Source organism: Malaya genurostris, chromosome 3, assembly GCF_030247185.1.
Source record: "Malaya genurostris strain Urasoe2022 chromosome 3, Malgen_1.1, whole genome shotgun sequence".
In the NCBI taxonomy this organism is placed as follows: Eukaryota; Metazoa; Arthropoda; class Insecta; order Diptera; family Culicidae; genus Malaya; species Malaya genurostris.
In genome coordinates this window covers 236,314,947-236,330,967 of record NC_080572.1, presented here as the reverse complement: position 1 = coordinate 236,330,967, position 16,021 = coordinate 236,314,947, and the positions used below count along the sequence as shown (strand labels likewise).

Sequence of the window (16,021 nt, the reverse complement as noted above, 5' to 3'; positions counted from 1 at the left end):
TTAATTCTGTTTTCCTCACTATTTCCACTTAATTGCTAAAAATGGCTGTCTTAATTGCTATAAAAAATATGTGTGAAGCTGAAAATGGTCAATGTAATCCTGGCATAAAGCTTGCTTCAGATAGAATTAGAACAAAGACATTTTTTATTCAATAATATAATATACTTTTAGGCACACTGCTTAAGCTCTAAGACGCCAAGGGTATTTTCTAATCCTAATTGACGACTAACTTAAAATTAGAATAGTATCATTAGATTATGTCGTCTCGGATATTCGAAAATCCAGCTTTCAGCTGGCGATCGGCAGTGGTCGGTGAATTGAATATTGTATGAGTCGTCCAGATGGCGTTGGTAAATATCTATGCCCGCTTCCTTCGGTTCGTTTGGGTCCGCGGGAAACACCCCCAGGCTACGAAGGCCCGGCGGGTGGCCCGCATGCTGGTCATCGACTGGAGCTGTCTTCCGTGGGCGGTGATGGTGATGTTACGGAAGAGAATGAAAAAAAGTAAATATTGTGGAAAGTGAGGTAAAAAGGGACGAAGACGAAGACGGGGAAAGGGGGAACAGAAAGGTTAGTGACAAAAAAAAAGATCTTGTTAATTCCAATGAAGATGGTGGACAGGGACGGGGATCGAGAGAATCGAGCGGATGTTAGTATCGAACCTATAGGTGGAGATTATACTTTCTGAGCGAGGAATAACACAGTACACTTGGATATTATTGTGTTTGAGGAAATGGTATATGAGAAGCATATATGGGTGTATATCAGAAATTTATTATTGAATTTCGAAGAAATTCTCGAATTTTTCCTGTAACACGGCTGACACACTGCGCACACCGTCTTCGTCCATCGTTTTAGCTATCTTATTCCACCAGGTCGTTATCTTGATGTCTTTGATAACCTTTCCATTTGCCCTGAGTCTCCTCTTCATGATTGCCCAGTATTTCTTAATAGGGCGGAACTGGGCGCAGTTGGGTGGGTTAAGGTTTTTCGGAACAAACTGGACCCCTTTCTCTGCATACCATTCTTGAACGACTTTGCTGTAATGACAGCTTGCCAAATCTGGCCAAAACATTACGGGATGATCGAACGAACGGCAAAATTCGCTGTCTTATTTGTAACGAAAACTTTCTTTTTTTTGCCACAGCTGCAAATGCCCTGCCAAATCATAAATTTTCTTGTTAATTTGTCAGCAAAAACAAATTTAAATTTAGCTGGAACATCCCGCCGAGCCGTTGCCAAGTAAAATTTTTGACCTGGGATTTGCCCGAAGTCAGCCTTGACATAGGTCCATCAGAAGCAACCCGTCGAACTTGGTCAGCACCTGGTCATATAGTTTCCGAGCTCGAATTTTGACCACACTATTCTGTTTTATGATCCGAATTGGCTCTTTGCTAGCTCGATACGACTTGATTCCTTCCCGGAGTCTAGTTCTCCTCACGGTACTATGGGCAGCACCGAATTTTCTGGCCAAATCACGGTCCGACGAATTAGGATTCCTCTTAATCGTCTTCAAAATCTTACCACGCAGTTTCCGGTCGACAGTTCCACTCCGACGATTGGCTTGAGGTTTCCGAATCGTCGTCAATGTTTCCTTATATCATTTGATAACGCGTCATACGGTATTTCTTATGAATTTCAGCTGTTTAGCTAGCCTAGATGCAGACCACAATGGATTTTCCAAATAGCAATTTTTTCCCTTCTTTCGGCTTCCATGTTGATTGTTTACAAAGTACAGTCGATTTGCGGAATGTCAAAAATCATAAGTGAAGCTGACACTTGGGCGCCAAGAACTTCCAAATCCGTCCACCAGGAGCGCTACAATATGAACAAAAGTTTGTTCCAGTTCTAAATGAAGCAAGCTTTATATATCCAAAGTATGCTTTTGGCATCAAAAAGATGTGTTAAAATCAAAATAATTATATCGATATATTTAAAAAATATCCACTGAAAATTTCAATAAAATACTTAATGAATACAGCTTAAAAACTGTTCTAATCCCCTAATAAACTATCTTCAACTAGCTTTCTCAAATTTCACTCATTTCAAATCTACAAAGCGGTCGTTAATTGTTATGAATACCCGATTTTGGAAGTAGGTACTTGTATTTTTCAAAAATACTTTAGAACTATCGGTGAAAATTCACAAAAATTTTTTTCCTATGTTTACCGAAAGTTCTTTTAAAAACAATTAACGAATAGCGAAAATAAAGCAATGTGTTCTTGGCGAAATTTAGTGAGTGGAATGAAATATCGTTTTCGATTGAAGCGAATTGGTTCTGATGGCGTTTTCGTCAGATAAATTCGGAACTGTCCCAAAGTAGTTTCATCAAACGAACGATTTTCCCAAACATCGTTTTATTATACTGCGCACAAAACTAGTTCTACTGGAATAGAAGATCTATTCCCTTGGTATCGGTTTAATAACGAGATGGAGTTATTTTTGAATATCTTATCTAAACTTCGTATTACTTGAAAAGTAAACATCCAGTATCAAAACCATTCAATAGCGTTCAGGGTGACGGGGAGATCTTTCCTTTGCCACTAGTTTGATAAAAAATCGGTCTAGTTATTTATAAGATCTTAACCTCTTTGTTTACAACACACATACAGACAAAAACACTCACGGATATTTGCTCAGTTAGTCCAGCTGAATCGAATCGGCCCTCCGGGCGTCGGATTTTTTTTCTAAAATTTGAGTGATAGAACCTCATTTTTATATTTGTTAAATTGGTGAAAATAATGACGAAAAATTCTATAAGTATGCAGAATAAAAATATCATGAATTAAGAGCAATCAATTGGAGAAATGTATGACGTTTTCACAAAATCATTCCAGAAAACAAATGTTTAATATTTTTCCCAAATTTACTATTACTGTTGGATCCATCATTTCTCCATCTTGAGCTATAGTGCTGTAAACTTCATCAGTTGTCAGCATATCGAAAAATAAATCAAAAATATCTTTTGTGAGGGAATTGAACGAACGCAAATAAAGCATTTGACTGCATCGAGTTCGTGAAAAATGTTCCGAATAGTGTTCAATATTGTAGAGTCATTCTGATAGTTTCTTTCACTGAAATATGCTAACTAATCAAAATCAAAATTCTATATATTGCTATTTTTGTGGCCATTGGGACTGCCCATTTGTGAAAAAGCTACAAACGAAATCACGCAGAAAGAAAGCTCTTAACCAAAGTTGATTGAGTTTGGAATCAATCGGCACTGTGAGCAGATGTGTAGCGGATCATTCGCAAAGCCAGCTTCGCTTCAAACAAGAACGTTTGCATCACCCAGCTGATGGTCGTTTGCATTGGAGACGAAGAAAACAATAAGTGGGCAATGATGGGGAACATTTTATAAAATCATCCGTTCTAATGACTCTAAATGTTAACTTAAGAACAGTTTATAGCAAATCTAGAATAATTGTGAACCTTTCGCAGCGCGAAATTAGCACCAAACAAGTGCAACTAAAGCCAGTATTTGTCTGCTTTGCATTCGAGCAAAATGTTCCGAACAGTGTTCAATGTCATAGAAAATGGCACCTTATGAAAGCCTTAAATGAATCCCGCAATTACATCACTCAGCTGCTGGTCGTTTGTCGGCCCGAAAAATGAAAAATGATAATCCGAAATAATGCAATCTTTTTCGAACTGTTGAATGGTTTCGGCTGCTGAGACATGTTTCCTAAGATGTGACTTCGTTAAAGCCCAAAATTCCTGAATTGGTCGAAGTTGTGGGCAATTTGGTGGATTCATGTCTTCTGGGACGAAAGTGACATTTTTGGTAGTATACCATTCTACCGTTGATTTCGAGTAGTGGCAAGAAGCAAGATCTGTCCAGAAGACAACAGGATACTTGTGGCTCTGAATCATGGGTAGAAGTCGTTTTTGTAAACATTGTGATGAAGGGTTTCGAAATCTTACCGCAGCTACAAATTCCTTGCCAGACCATAGCTTTCTTACCAAATTTTTCGACTTCAATCGATGTCTCGGACTGGTTTAACACTTGCCCTTCTCGCACCATATAATATTGTGGTTTGGATTTGTAATCGAGTTTCACGTAGGTTTCGTCGTCCATGATTATGCAGTTCAAATTTCCAGCAAGAATCGTATTGTACAGCTTTCGAACCCTCGTCCTGATCGATGCTTTTTGTTTCGGACTACGTTTTGGTTGTTTCAGCTTTTTATAGGTTCCTCCTTCTTTTGCTCGAACGCCTTCAGTATACGTTTATCCAACTGAGGGTTAGCAGGACCTTTTTTTCGACCCGTTTTCGGTTTATCCTCAAATGTGTTTTTCTCACCGAACTTCCTGATTGCATTTCTCACGTCTTTTTCACTTACTCCTTCCATTTTTGCTATCTTTCTCAGTGACAGTCCACGCTCTGTGCACCATTTGTACACAATTTTCCGACGTTGTTCTGCTGAAAGTTCACGCATTTCGAAACAAACTAATGAGAACGAATAAACAACTGCACAAGTGGTTAGAGAAGAGTGTAAACAACAGGACGCAGCCATAAAAATTGACAGATTCTGAACCATTGCGAAATGGCAGCGGTTTTTGTTCTTTTATTTGCAGACAAATCAGCAGACCTGGCATCTTGGTAGCGAACGTACGCCCGCACGATTAACGTAACCTCCATATTTCACACATCAATTAAATTGACACATTAAATTAAAGTAACAAGTTTTTTTTATACTTTTTCATGTTATGTGGTTAGCATAATATTTTTATTCAATTTTTAAAGGATTTTTTACACAATGGAAAAAAACCAGCTTCGCAGTTGGTCACCCTATCGACCGCTAAGCGGTGTCGATAAAACTTACATTAATTTAATTAATTTGACACTTTAATATCTCCAAATCTACACACGGCAATCCCATAAAACATCATCATTATCGGCGGAACACGCATTATCACTGTTCCGTTTGACTGGTTCGGGTTCGGACAGCCGTGAGTGCTTTGGGGTTCGACAGCATGTTGTGATCTTGAACCAACTTTTATCTCGAAGCGACACATATTTTAGATTCCGATTCCCCCCTTTATATAGTATAGTATGGAAAGCTGAACGCTCGGATGAGAATTCCGTCGCACGGATAGGCCATTCGTGGTGAAAGTGGCATTTGGTAGCAGCGTCACCAAGCACCAAGTAGTTTTGATGTCGCACTCACGATTAATCATCCGTGCTTGGTTGATGGGAGTAGCTAATTTCAATTTATATTTTTACCTAACCCCTCCTCTCGTTTTTGGCTTCCTTCTTTGCAGTCGCTCAAGCCTGAGGACGATCACGGTCACGCCGGGAAAGGTGCTCCGAGCGGCGACGGAGGCGTTAATGAAACTCAGACCGTCGCAGCAGAAGTGAAAATGACATCCGGGATGGAGTTTGGCCGCAGTCCAGATCATCACTCAGAACTGAAGTAAGTACGGTTGGCCACGAACGGCAATCCATAGACGGTATACGTCAACCAATCAAGGCGGTATTGTGTCATGTCTAGTCTAATTAATTTATGTTCAATGCTTCAGCAGACTAACCTTTCGGTATGTTTTTTTTTTGTTTCTATTTTTTCCACCCGACATCAGCAGCAGTGGTAGCGCCCATGTACCGCACTTTGGTCAGAACCATCCGTTGGGGGTACTGGGAAATCTCACCGCACTTAATATGAACGTACAGAACCTGCCCGGACTGTCGGGTCTGTCTAGCCTGCAGCACGGGGATGTGTTGGAAAAGCTGAAAATGCAGGTGCGTGACATGAAAGTGGGCCTGATGGGTGAGCAGAGTGATTTTGCGGCATTGCATGCTAGTTTCGGTGCAAGTGCTCTGCAGCAACAGCAGCAACAACAACAACAACAACAGCAGTCTCATTTAACCGGAAGTGGCAGTGCGTACGGTAATGCAGATCAGAGATCTACCGGTCCGAACAGTGGTGGCAGTGTTGGGGTTGGTGGAAATTCAGCCAATGGTAGCAGCTATCCGTTCACACTTCCCAACCCGCCGTCAATCAGCAAGGATGGTGAGTCGTTTTTCATTGCTGAGGTTCTGCTTGTAACATCCGAAAATCCAGCGACGAATGATGACTCAAACTTTTTACTTTTTCCACTTTTCTCTTGGCTCTTGGCAGCGAACCCGGGTTCGAATTCGTCGACCTCGAGCGAGACATCCAACTCATCACAGCAGAACAACGGCTGGAGCTTTGAAGAGCAGTTCAAACAAGTCAGACAGGTAAGTGTCCCTCTCATTTCGCGTCCATTGATTCGGACAGATTTTTTTAACCACTGGTCGTGGTTTTTTTTCTGTTTAGTCCCCTCCCAGCACCATCTTATGAACCTTGGATGGAATGTAATTTTAACCCTTTTCATTGATCATACTAATCATACAACTTTCAATTGGATGCGTAGTAGAGAATAGCAGTCGATTATTTTCTCCCTCGAGTGCGAAACCACGACCGGACCAGACGAAGACGTGATGAAAAATTACGTTAATATCTCGTTGATTAATTGTGACTTACGTGAGGCTGTCTGACGCTTCTCTTCAGAAGCGATGGAGTCGCGAATTGCTTGAATGTGGAAAATCGAGGCCACCAGCTTTCAATTAATAATATTCCACTAAAAGCGTTTCAAAGATTGTTATAACAACTATTGGCAATTATCGTTTGTGTCTGATTTCGTTTGATCGAGGCTTCTTTCTTCGCCAGGTGTGGGGGAAAGAAAGGTGAAGCGAGCAAGAGGGTTCTGCTGATGATAATAAATATTCATGATCGTCGCTCTATCGCACTCGTTAGTGGACATGGAAGATAAATACCGTACAACTCCGTAGCGTACTGCGCGAAGCGTCTACGTCTAATTCTTTTGCCAATATCGTGACTCGAGAGTGTGCATTGTCCGGAATGCATCATGATCTCTCGATCTAATCCAACAGCGAAAAGCCGTCGAGTGTAGGATCGAGATTTTAATTTTAATAAAAAAAACAACAACAACATAGAAAACTGATTCGAGGTATGTTTGTACAACCTGCAGAGAAATCGACGAGCCTCGATACGGACGATGATCAATTTTCCGCATTGCATTGATGTGAAAATCTGCGGGTGGTTTGACGGGAAAATTGGTTCGGTGGATGAGATGTTTCATTAACGGTTTAATGATTCGTGCATAAATTTTTTACCCACAAGATCGTCACCCGACCTTACTCTTGGAAGTGATTGTTTGCGTGAGAGTCCCGAATACCTATCGAGTGTTTTACCTTTCGCCCACAGAAAAATATCTAAAGGATTGAATCCTCTATTGGTTCTAGGCGAGCTTTTAACAACACTTTTGTTAACAATCCAATCGACCTACATTTTACATTCGTATGTTTTGTTTTGTATGTTGAATTCTCTCTACTAACCGTTGAAAGTTAAATATTTAAACAATGTTAGAAAATCATTGTTCTGTAATTTTCAAAAACTATTTGTCTATAATTAAATGGGTGATTATTATTCTTCTCATTGTTCAAATCAGTATTGCTTGCAAAAACCGATTACTAGCATTCAAGATTGTACACTTTTTGTACGTTACCTCCATGTACTTAACTCTTTTTACGAAATAAATCCTAAATAAAGTAAACTTGTTTTATGTAGTAAATTCCAAATAAAGTAAACTTTTTTTATGTACCGACTTCGTAAAAAAAGGTTTTCCTATAATATGGAACCAACATTTGTATATTCTTGGAACAGATTTGACGAAAAAAAAAACCGGAAAAAGATGTTCGAAGTCATTTTAAAATTAAAGTTGGCTACTTTTGCCTCATCGATAGTTTTTCAAAATCGTAAAAAATGGGTATTTTCGGAGCGAGATTATTGAGTGAATGTCGGAAAACGACGGTTAAATTATTTTCTAAATCCAAGACTTCCGGGTCATAGCTAAAAGTCAGAAAACCGTAAAAAAAGGTATGAGTAGATGTTGGAAAGTGATGTTTGAAGTTGTTTCAAAGTTCAAGAAGGCGGTCATTCCTAGGGACATTTTTCCTAGCATTCTTCTCGTAAAAACTCATTCCGAAAGTTCTAATATTGTAAAGAATTCAAACGACAATCTATTAATCTTCAAACATAGTCTACCAACAACTATTCATCAAACCCGTTCCGAAAATACCCACTATTTTACAGTTTTCAAAAAAAATATCGATGAACCGGAAGTAGCCATCTTCGATCTTGAAACAACTTTAAGCATCGTTTTTCGACATCTACTAGTTAAACCAATTCCTAAATTATTAAAAGTAATAAATAATTAGCTCTGCGCCTAATTCGTATTACTGTTTTTGAATTAGTTAATTTTAACAACAAAATTTCCAAAATAAATATGAAATTAGTTAAAATTGAGAATTTACTTTGCTGAAAAAACTCTTATTTTAAGGAATGTGTTTAGTTGGCGAATATCCTGGACACAAACCAGCAATATCTCAATCCAACACGAAATTCTCATTGACAACTAATTTTGTTATTAAAATCAGAAAATTTGTTTCTATTTATCTATCACTATCATTGCTGAAAGACAGTACAAAGAAAACAAAAATGAAATTGGTTTTATTAACAAGCTTATTAACCAAAAACTCATGAGAAGTGTCAAAGTAAAACAATCCATTAAAAACCTAAAAAGGACAGTCTTATTGAAACTGCTTGCAAATTGTTTTGATGTTTTTCGCATGTGTTACGATATATCCATATATAAATTTCTAAACCGATATGTAAAAATGCCGTAAACTCTTAGTGGAAAGTGTATTTATTCACAATTGGTGCGCATTTGAAGCGATTGTGCGTAATAATGTTTTTAAGTGGAACAGTTAAGTGAGTTTCGAATGTTGCACTCAAAGTGTGCTCAAAGTTTTCAGTGAGTGAGTCGATTTCGCGAAGTCGAATGAAGAAAGCAGCGATTTAGAAGAAAAATTTTCAAAAAGAAGTTTATGTTTCGTTCATGTCTTTTTCTCCAATACAATATCATATTTATACCTGCCAATATAGAAAAGACAACCGCGAAATTTTTTTCGGTAGTATTGTGCCATCTAGTGGCTAGTAGTCATTACGGTGTTAACGTTTTTTCGGTGACAGTGCGCCATATAGGTGCAAATTGCAGAAGCCAATTCAACCATTTATGTTGGTTGAAAATAACGTTTTATTTCTCTACTTCAACTAAAAAATTAGTTCAATGGAAATAAAGTGTGCCTTAGCTAAGAAATGACAGCACGTTTAATAGGTGAATTCAACTAAATAATAGTCATTTCAACAAATATTTTATTTTTATTAAGGGAATGAGAATTAGAAAATCTAAATTAGAAAAAGTAAGATTTTTTTAGTTGTCTCAAAAAATAACTAACAAAAATCAGAAAATCAACTAATTTTTTCGCCAAAATGCTGATTTCGGTCTTTCCGTGTGACAAATATCTATGAACCGGAAGTTGCCATCCTGGATTTTGAAATTGCGCTCACCATAGTTTTTCGACATTGAGAATTAGATAAACTGGAAGTCGCCATCTTAAATTTCGAGAAGACTAAAAACAACATTTTCCGACATCTAATTCATTCGAAAAGTAATTAATATCGATGAACCGGAAGTCGTAATCTTGGATATTGAAGCGACTTAGAACATCCATCCTGTCCAATGGTCCAATCGTTGGGGAAAATCCAGGCGGTCTTTAAAAAAATTTCCACCGCTTAAGTAAAATAAGGGATTACTGCGAGTGCAAAAAGAAGGTCAATAAGAACTGGACCGAATGATAAATTCTTACAGAATTCGATCTGTTTTTTGACACAAACTAGTTCACATTGATTTGTTTAGTTCACAGAAGCGGGCTACGACTTCGAAAAGCAAAAATTCCGTTTTTTCTTCGAACAATTCCAGTCTGTACTTATATTTTCCGATTTTTAGCAAAATTTTTTGGGGTGCCGGTAACCGAACACCTTTTTTGAAATGGCAAAAATTTATCACTTCACTAAATTGATATTATAGTTTTCTCAATCAAATGAATCAACTTAGTTTTTTAATCATTTGTTAGCTAGAAACTTAAGCATTCCATTGATGTATAGATGTTCGCATAATGTGCACTTAGTCAGAAGTTATAAGCTTAAAAACTTAATGTGTTATCAAATAGCTTAAGTCGCAAAGAAATCGTTCCGATTCTGTTAACTTTATTTAGATGAATCCATTTGTGATTAACCTCAAATTAACACGAGTTTGTTTCTCACCTATTGCTAATAGATTTTGTGAACGGTGATCGCTAAAAATACCTCGTCGTGTTCACACCTATTTCCTATTAAATACAAATTCAATGTAAGTATTTAATTCAGATTATATAAATGACCTTACTGTAATAACTGAAGAATATATAAATGTATAATGTATAACCGAACTTCACTATCTTGATCGAGGAAATGAAATGATGGTGATGACGGATGAGCTTCATTTCCATTTGACGTTTCTGTTTGTGTCGAGCATACACTGAAAGAATTATGGAGCTCGCTGATCGGCGTGGCGCGCTTAACATAATGCGTTTTGTCGGTTACGTCACTAATACTATTAGTTATATCTCCGGAACCGGGAGTGACAGCCAATATTAGTTTTCGAAATTGATTCAAATCTCGTGAACTTGTAGAAATCGGTTCAGCCATCTCCGAGAAAATTGAGAAAAATCTGTGATAGGAGCGCAGATGTTTTCCGATCTCATCGAGCTGAGTCGAATGATATATACCACTAAGGGTTTGAATAGAGAAAGGCAAAAATATTAAGTTTTGTAAGAAGTGTGGTCCCCATCCCGAAGCGTGTTTTTAGCATAAGCCTGCGGTGAACACTCTTCTAGTCAAAGCACTAAACAAAAATCTAATTTTGTAGCAACAAATGTATTGTTATGTACTTGAACGGTTTGGTTTCTGAAAAGAAAAATTTTCCCATGAAAAATTCTTGTTAAAATATCGATTTTTGCGACGTTAAAAATTCAAACTAAAAAATTATTACAATCAATCAAAAAACGACCATTCAAGTGCAAACGCACGTAAATTCGGAAAATTTAAAACAAAGTTTTTAGAAATCGGTTGACAACTAAACGTTGAAACGTATTTTTCAAAACGGCATCATTCCGAGATAATAGCGTTTAAAGTGTGCATATGAATGGAACTAGCGCTTCGGTCTGGATGAAATTTCTCATAGCTATTTTCGAACCAATGTACCTTCAGAATAAGTAACAAAAAATTTCAATTTTTTGATCCGCAACTCCGCGGACTTCAAGCAGATCTCCGACATGAAGTGTTTTGTCAGTAAGTTCCGCCTGAATGTTCCGGAGAAGTTCCAGAACAAGAAGGTCGACAAATTTGTCAAGAAGTACTTGATGTGGCAGGCGATCTGAGAGTGCAGCAAATTCAGCGAGCCGTGCATATAATAAAGATGAGCAATCCGTCCGTGAACGATTCAAAAAACTAGTTTTTTTTAGAAGAAAATTAGTAAATAGGTGTGTCTTAGTGATGATAATAATTAACAACATATTTCAAAATGATCGCAATTTTTACGAATGCGATAAATGATCTTTTTTAATGCCTGAAACAAAATCACTGCACTCATTACGTTTTGGTATACGTACGACTGTAGTAATTATTTTGATTTTTCGTTTTCTCATATCTTTAGATAGCATGGAAACAGATTTTCAAATTCTCTTCAACGTTTCGGTAATTTTTTAAGTCTTCTTTAAGGATTGCTATAAAATCGGCAGTTAAATTTTATTTTTATTCCTAGCGTGTATTTTTTATCTACTAACAAAATGTTCTGCTCGCATGTCTGAGGTAAAGGTAGGTAAAGGTGTCTGAGGTTCTTAATGGTAGTTAAGGCACGATTTTATAGCAATCCCTGAAGGTGACTATAATAAATTATCAAAACGTTCTAGATCATTTAAAAATTTGCATGCCGAAGTCGAAATTCGAACGAAATTTAATTAGTTGTAATCATGACATTGAAAGTTGAAAATTGAAATTTTGAGCGGTTCTTTAAAACGAAATGTTTAATATAAAGAAGAGTCGAAATGTTGTTATAAAGAAGAATCCCTGCAGAAGCGCCTGCACTCTGGTTTGGCTGGCTTTGGTATTATGCCATTACGCGAAACTGGTGACAAAGTCAACGTCAAGATTTTGTACCGAAGAAAGCAAATCCACCAAACTCGCCAGAACTTTGCACAGTTCTTGGCGATTGCGAAGGACAAGCTCCGGTTGACATTCAAAATCTATAAACTGAGGGCTTAAAGAAAAAGTGGATGAATGTGTAGTGTAGTACTTGATGGACATAAAAACCTATTGTGGTTCCGCAAGTACCGGGAATAGAGATCAACAACTTAAAAATCGAGTTACGTTCATTTCTCATATGAACGGTTATGAAAAAGGCATTAATTCACCAACAGATTTGGATGGCAAGTTCAGCACTATTTCACCTGTTGTGTTCTAGGGCACGTTCTACACATGTTCCAGAGTAGCGTAGTTGGTAGAGCGACTCATCGGAAAGAAGAAGGATGAAGGTTCGAGTCCTTCCTCTCCAGAGATAGTTTTTCTCAAAATTTTCATTTCTCACTGTTTTATGCATTTTCATCTTTTCTCTCTGTCTGTTTCTAGTTAGTAGTGATGTAAGTAAGACTGTATTTTTTATTTAAAAGATATTTTTATTCAGGCCTATTTGCGTACAAGCTTTACGTGGCCGAATTAGCCGATATTTTTAATACAGAATTTTTTGAAGTGGATCTTGTTGTCACTTTTTTTCAAGTGGGAAAGGTGCTTCCATTTCCCTCCTGCCAGGGTTGAGGGGCACCTTGTTCGTGGCTCATCTCGTCACCCATTGCCGCATCGGTGGTTTTGTTGTTGATTTCCGTCTTCTTATCGTTTTCCTTGTGGCTCGCAGTCTTGAGCTCGTTGCTAGTTGCTGTAGATGCGCCTTGTTGTACATTGATTGCAGTTGCTGGTTGGTTTGATTGTGAAACAGGAATACTGCGTTTACTAGCTTACGTTGTTAAACGGTTGACCTTGTCTTTTGTTGAAGATGTCCTTTTCGCAGTTTCAGGGCAAGGTTTACCGTAGTGTGCAGGTTGTTCACAAAACTGACATGTAACCAGCTGATTTTCATAGGTAATCAGCGTTTTACACGGATGTGTCCCACCTTGACCACAAATGATGTGAGATGGAATTGCCTTACGTAGTTGCATACGTACCACTCGCACGCTATTTCGGATGCCGGGGAGAAAATTCCGCCATACTTCTCTTTCGATGGAAAGAACTTCACCGTACTGCGACATGATTTCCCGAACGGACTGATCGGTGGCCTGCGGGGGAAGGTCATGCACGCGTACTTGTATGGCATTGTCCACCAAGTACACAGGGATTTTATATTTGACATTATCATGATCAACACTGTGCACCTCGTTGTTAACCGAAGCGAATGCAATTGCATCGCTTTCACGTTTAAACATAATGTATACATACATTATTAGCGTCTAGATGCATTCGTTCTTTAAGTAAGATTTCAATTCCATTTGCTGCTGGTCTAACTTTGCAACGCTTGAAATCTATACAAATTGAATTCGGTCTTGTAGGCCAAGTTTCAGGCTTTGTTAAATCGTATTTGACCATTCCGTACGCTCTATTGTTCACTGCACTGTATTGTCTTTGTTTCTTTTGTTTCGACCGTAAACGATTTTCGACTGTGTCGGGTGAGATGCGAACACGAGTTCGAGTAAGATTGTAATTATTGAAAAAAAAAAAATCGGTTTGTCAACTTTTGACAAAATGTTCTATTTTATGAAATGACCCATTCGGTAAAAAGGTTTTCGGTGAAAAGTGGATATTTCTTACTCTCGAGGCCATTATAGACTAACAAAATGTACAGCTATTGTAAATTGAAAATGCCACTCAGCTTCTAAAATTTATCAATATTTCCACGGTAGAAATCACATTCACCAGCCCTCGTCCGCCAGCCCAACGTCCTCCTCCCCCGAAACGTACCTGTGGAGGATGCTCTAACAAAACCACCAATTCAATTTACATCCTCCACGCGGATCTCTTCAAACAGTCATTAACGCATCAATTTATCATCGTCTCATTGTACGCGGCTGAAAATGGATTGCCCCCACGGGTCCATCCCATCGGGGCCCCGGAGGCCAAAATAACAAAAAAAAAAATAAGCGATCTGTGACCACCGTCTGCCCGGGGTGACGCCGATGTCGGGTCCCATATGAATAACGGACTCGTGTTGGAGGCCCGGGATTGGAGACGAACGGGTAACCGATTGGGGCTTATTTGTAAAACGAACAAAAAGTAGAATGTAAACAAAGACTTTTTGATAAATTGCTGTCATATTATGCGGCCTTAATATTAAATTCATCTGTGAACTGCGTCTCATCTTCGGCTTACTCACATCGGTACTGAATCAAGGTGAAAATGAAACTATTTAAAAATTCATTTTTATTCAAATTAAGCCATGCTTCGGACGTGTGAGGGTTAGTGGTGGGGGTTTTGGGTGAGTGAGCAGGATCGTGTGAATAAAAAGCATTCAGATACCGATACTGGCTATGGTTTTTGGGTTGACCCGTAGCGGGATTTCCCCCAGGCCGCTCACCTCTATTCCATGACCCGAGGTGTTGGTTGTTCGTTTAAAGGAAACAAAAAAAAACTTACCAGCATATAATATGTTTGCTCTATGACGAATCTCGTTCACATGGGCCTCTTTCAGCGGGCGATGAATTAATGCGACATTCGATGAAAAGCGGTGTACAATTCCAAGCCCGCCGTAATGGCTCAATTGAAATATCAATGCGAACGAGTTTATGTAATACTCAGTGTCGTCGTGGAAGAAAAGTTGAAACATGGACAGACGAAAGACTGTTCCCTGGGTCGGTCGATTATTTTTGTGAAAAGAATTACAAATGGTGGAAATATGTCTCGCTTATTTATCTTATTTAGTTGCCGTTATGGAACCGTGCTAACTGATTGGTATATTATAAACGTAGTTGGTTACTCTATTCACGGTTCACACCGCGTCAGTTCAAGAGTTGCATGTGATATGCATTGAATTGACAGGCTTGGAAAGGAGCAAAGTTTATCTTTTCTGCTGAACTCAAATGAATGGCACACCAGTGCACGTATTTTCAGGAGCCTTTGAAGTTCTCGAAACTTGTAATGAAATATCAGCGGAAATAGTATCAGTATAAAGACTGTCCCAGAAAGTATGGACGCACTTTGATTTCGTTGTAAATAATTCACAAGAGCTAGATATTCAAATTTTATTCGATATACTGATAATATTAGACTACAACAACAGAATATTATTCTCAACATTTGCTACTTAGCCATTGTAGACTAGCTGGCGCACCTTCTTGCGAACGTTCCTCATTAAATTCCGTACAGACTTCTTGGCGACACGTTTTGACACTTTTTTTCCAATCTATTTCGAACTGTTGAATGGTTTCGGCTGTCGAGACATGTTTCCTAAGATGTGCCTTCGTTAAAGCCCAAAATTCCTGAATTGGTCGAAGTTGTGGGCAATTTGGTGGATTCATGTCTTTTGGGACGAAAGTGACATTTTTGGTAGTATACCATTCTACCGTTGATTTCGAGTAGTGGCAAGAAGCAAGATCTGTCCAGAAGACAACAGGATCCTTGTGGCTCTGAATCATGGGTAGAAGTCGTTTTTGTAAACATTCCTTGATGTATATTTCGTTGTTCATTGAAGCAGTGGTGATGAAGGGTTTCGAAATCTTACCGCAGCTACAAATTCCTTGCCAGACCATAGCTTTCTTACCAAATTTTTCGACTTCAATTAATGTCTCGGACTGGTTTAACACTTGCCCTTCTCGCACCATATAATAATGTGGTCCCGGCCAGGATTTGTAATCGACTTTCACGTAGGTTTCGTCGTCCATGATTATGCAGTTCAAATTTTCAGCAAGAATCGTATAGTACAGCTTTCGAACCCTCGGCCTGATCGATGCTTCTTGTTTCGGACTACGTTTTGGTTGCTTCTGCTTCTTATAGGTAC

General features: G+C 38.5%; 1 protein-coding gene across 5 annotated transcripts in view; it reads left to right on the top strand.

Moving 5' to 3' along the window:
* Window positions 1-16,021, top strand: part of LOC131434713 (protein dead ringer) — a 290,153-nt gene that overhangs the window by 58,699 nt on the left and 215,433 nt on the right. For 4 of the 5 annotated variants that reach the window (XM_058601750.1, XM_058601749.1, XM_058601745.1 and 1 more), the window contains exons 2-4: window positions 5,264-5,415; window positions 5,579-6,009; window positions 6,118-6,218. In XM_058601750.1, the coding sequence (XP_058457733.1) occupies window positions 5,363-5,415; window positions 5,579-6,009; window positions 6,118-6,218 (585 nt within the window). In that variant the 5' untranslated portion in view covers window positions 5,264-5,362. The remainder of the gene's footprint in view (window positions 1-5,263; window positions 5,416-5,578; window positions 6,010-6,117; window positions 6,219-16,021) is intronic. The other variant, XM_058601746.1, reaches the window with a different exon arrangement.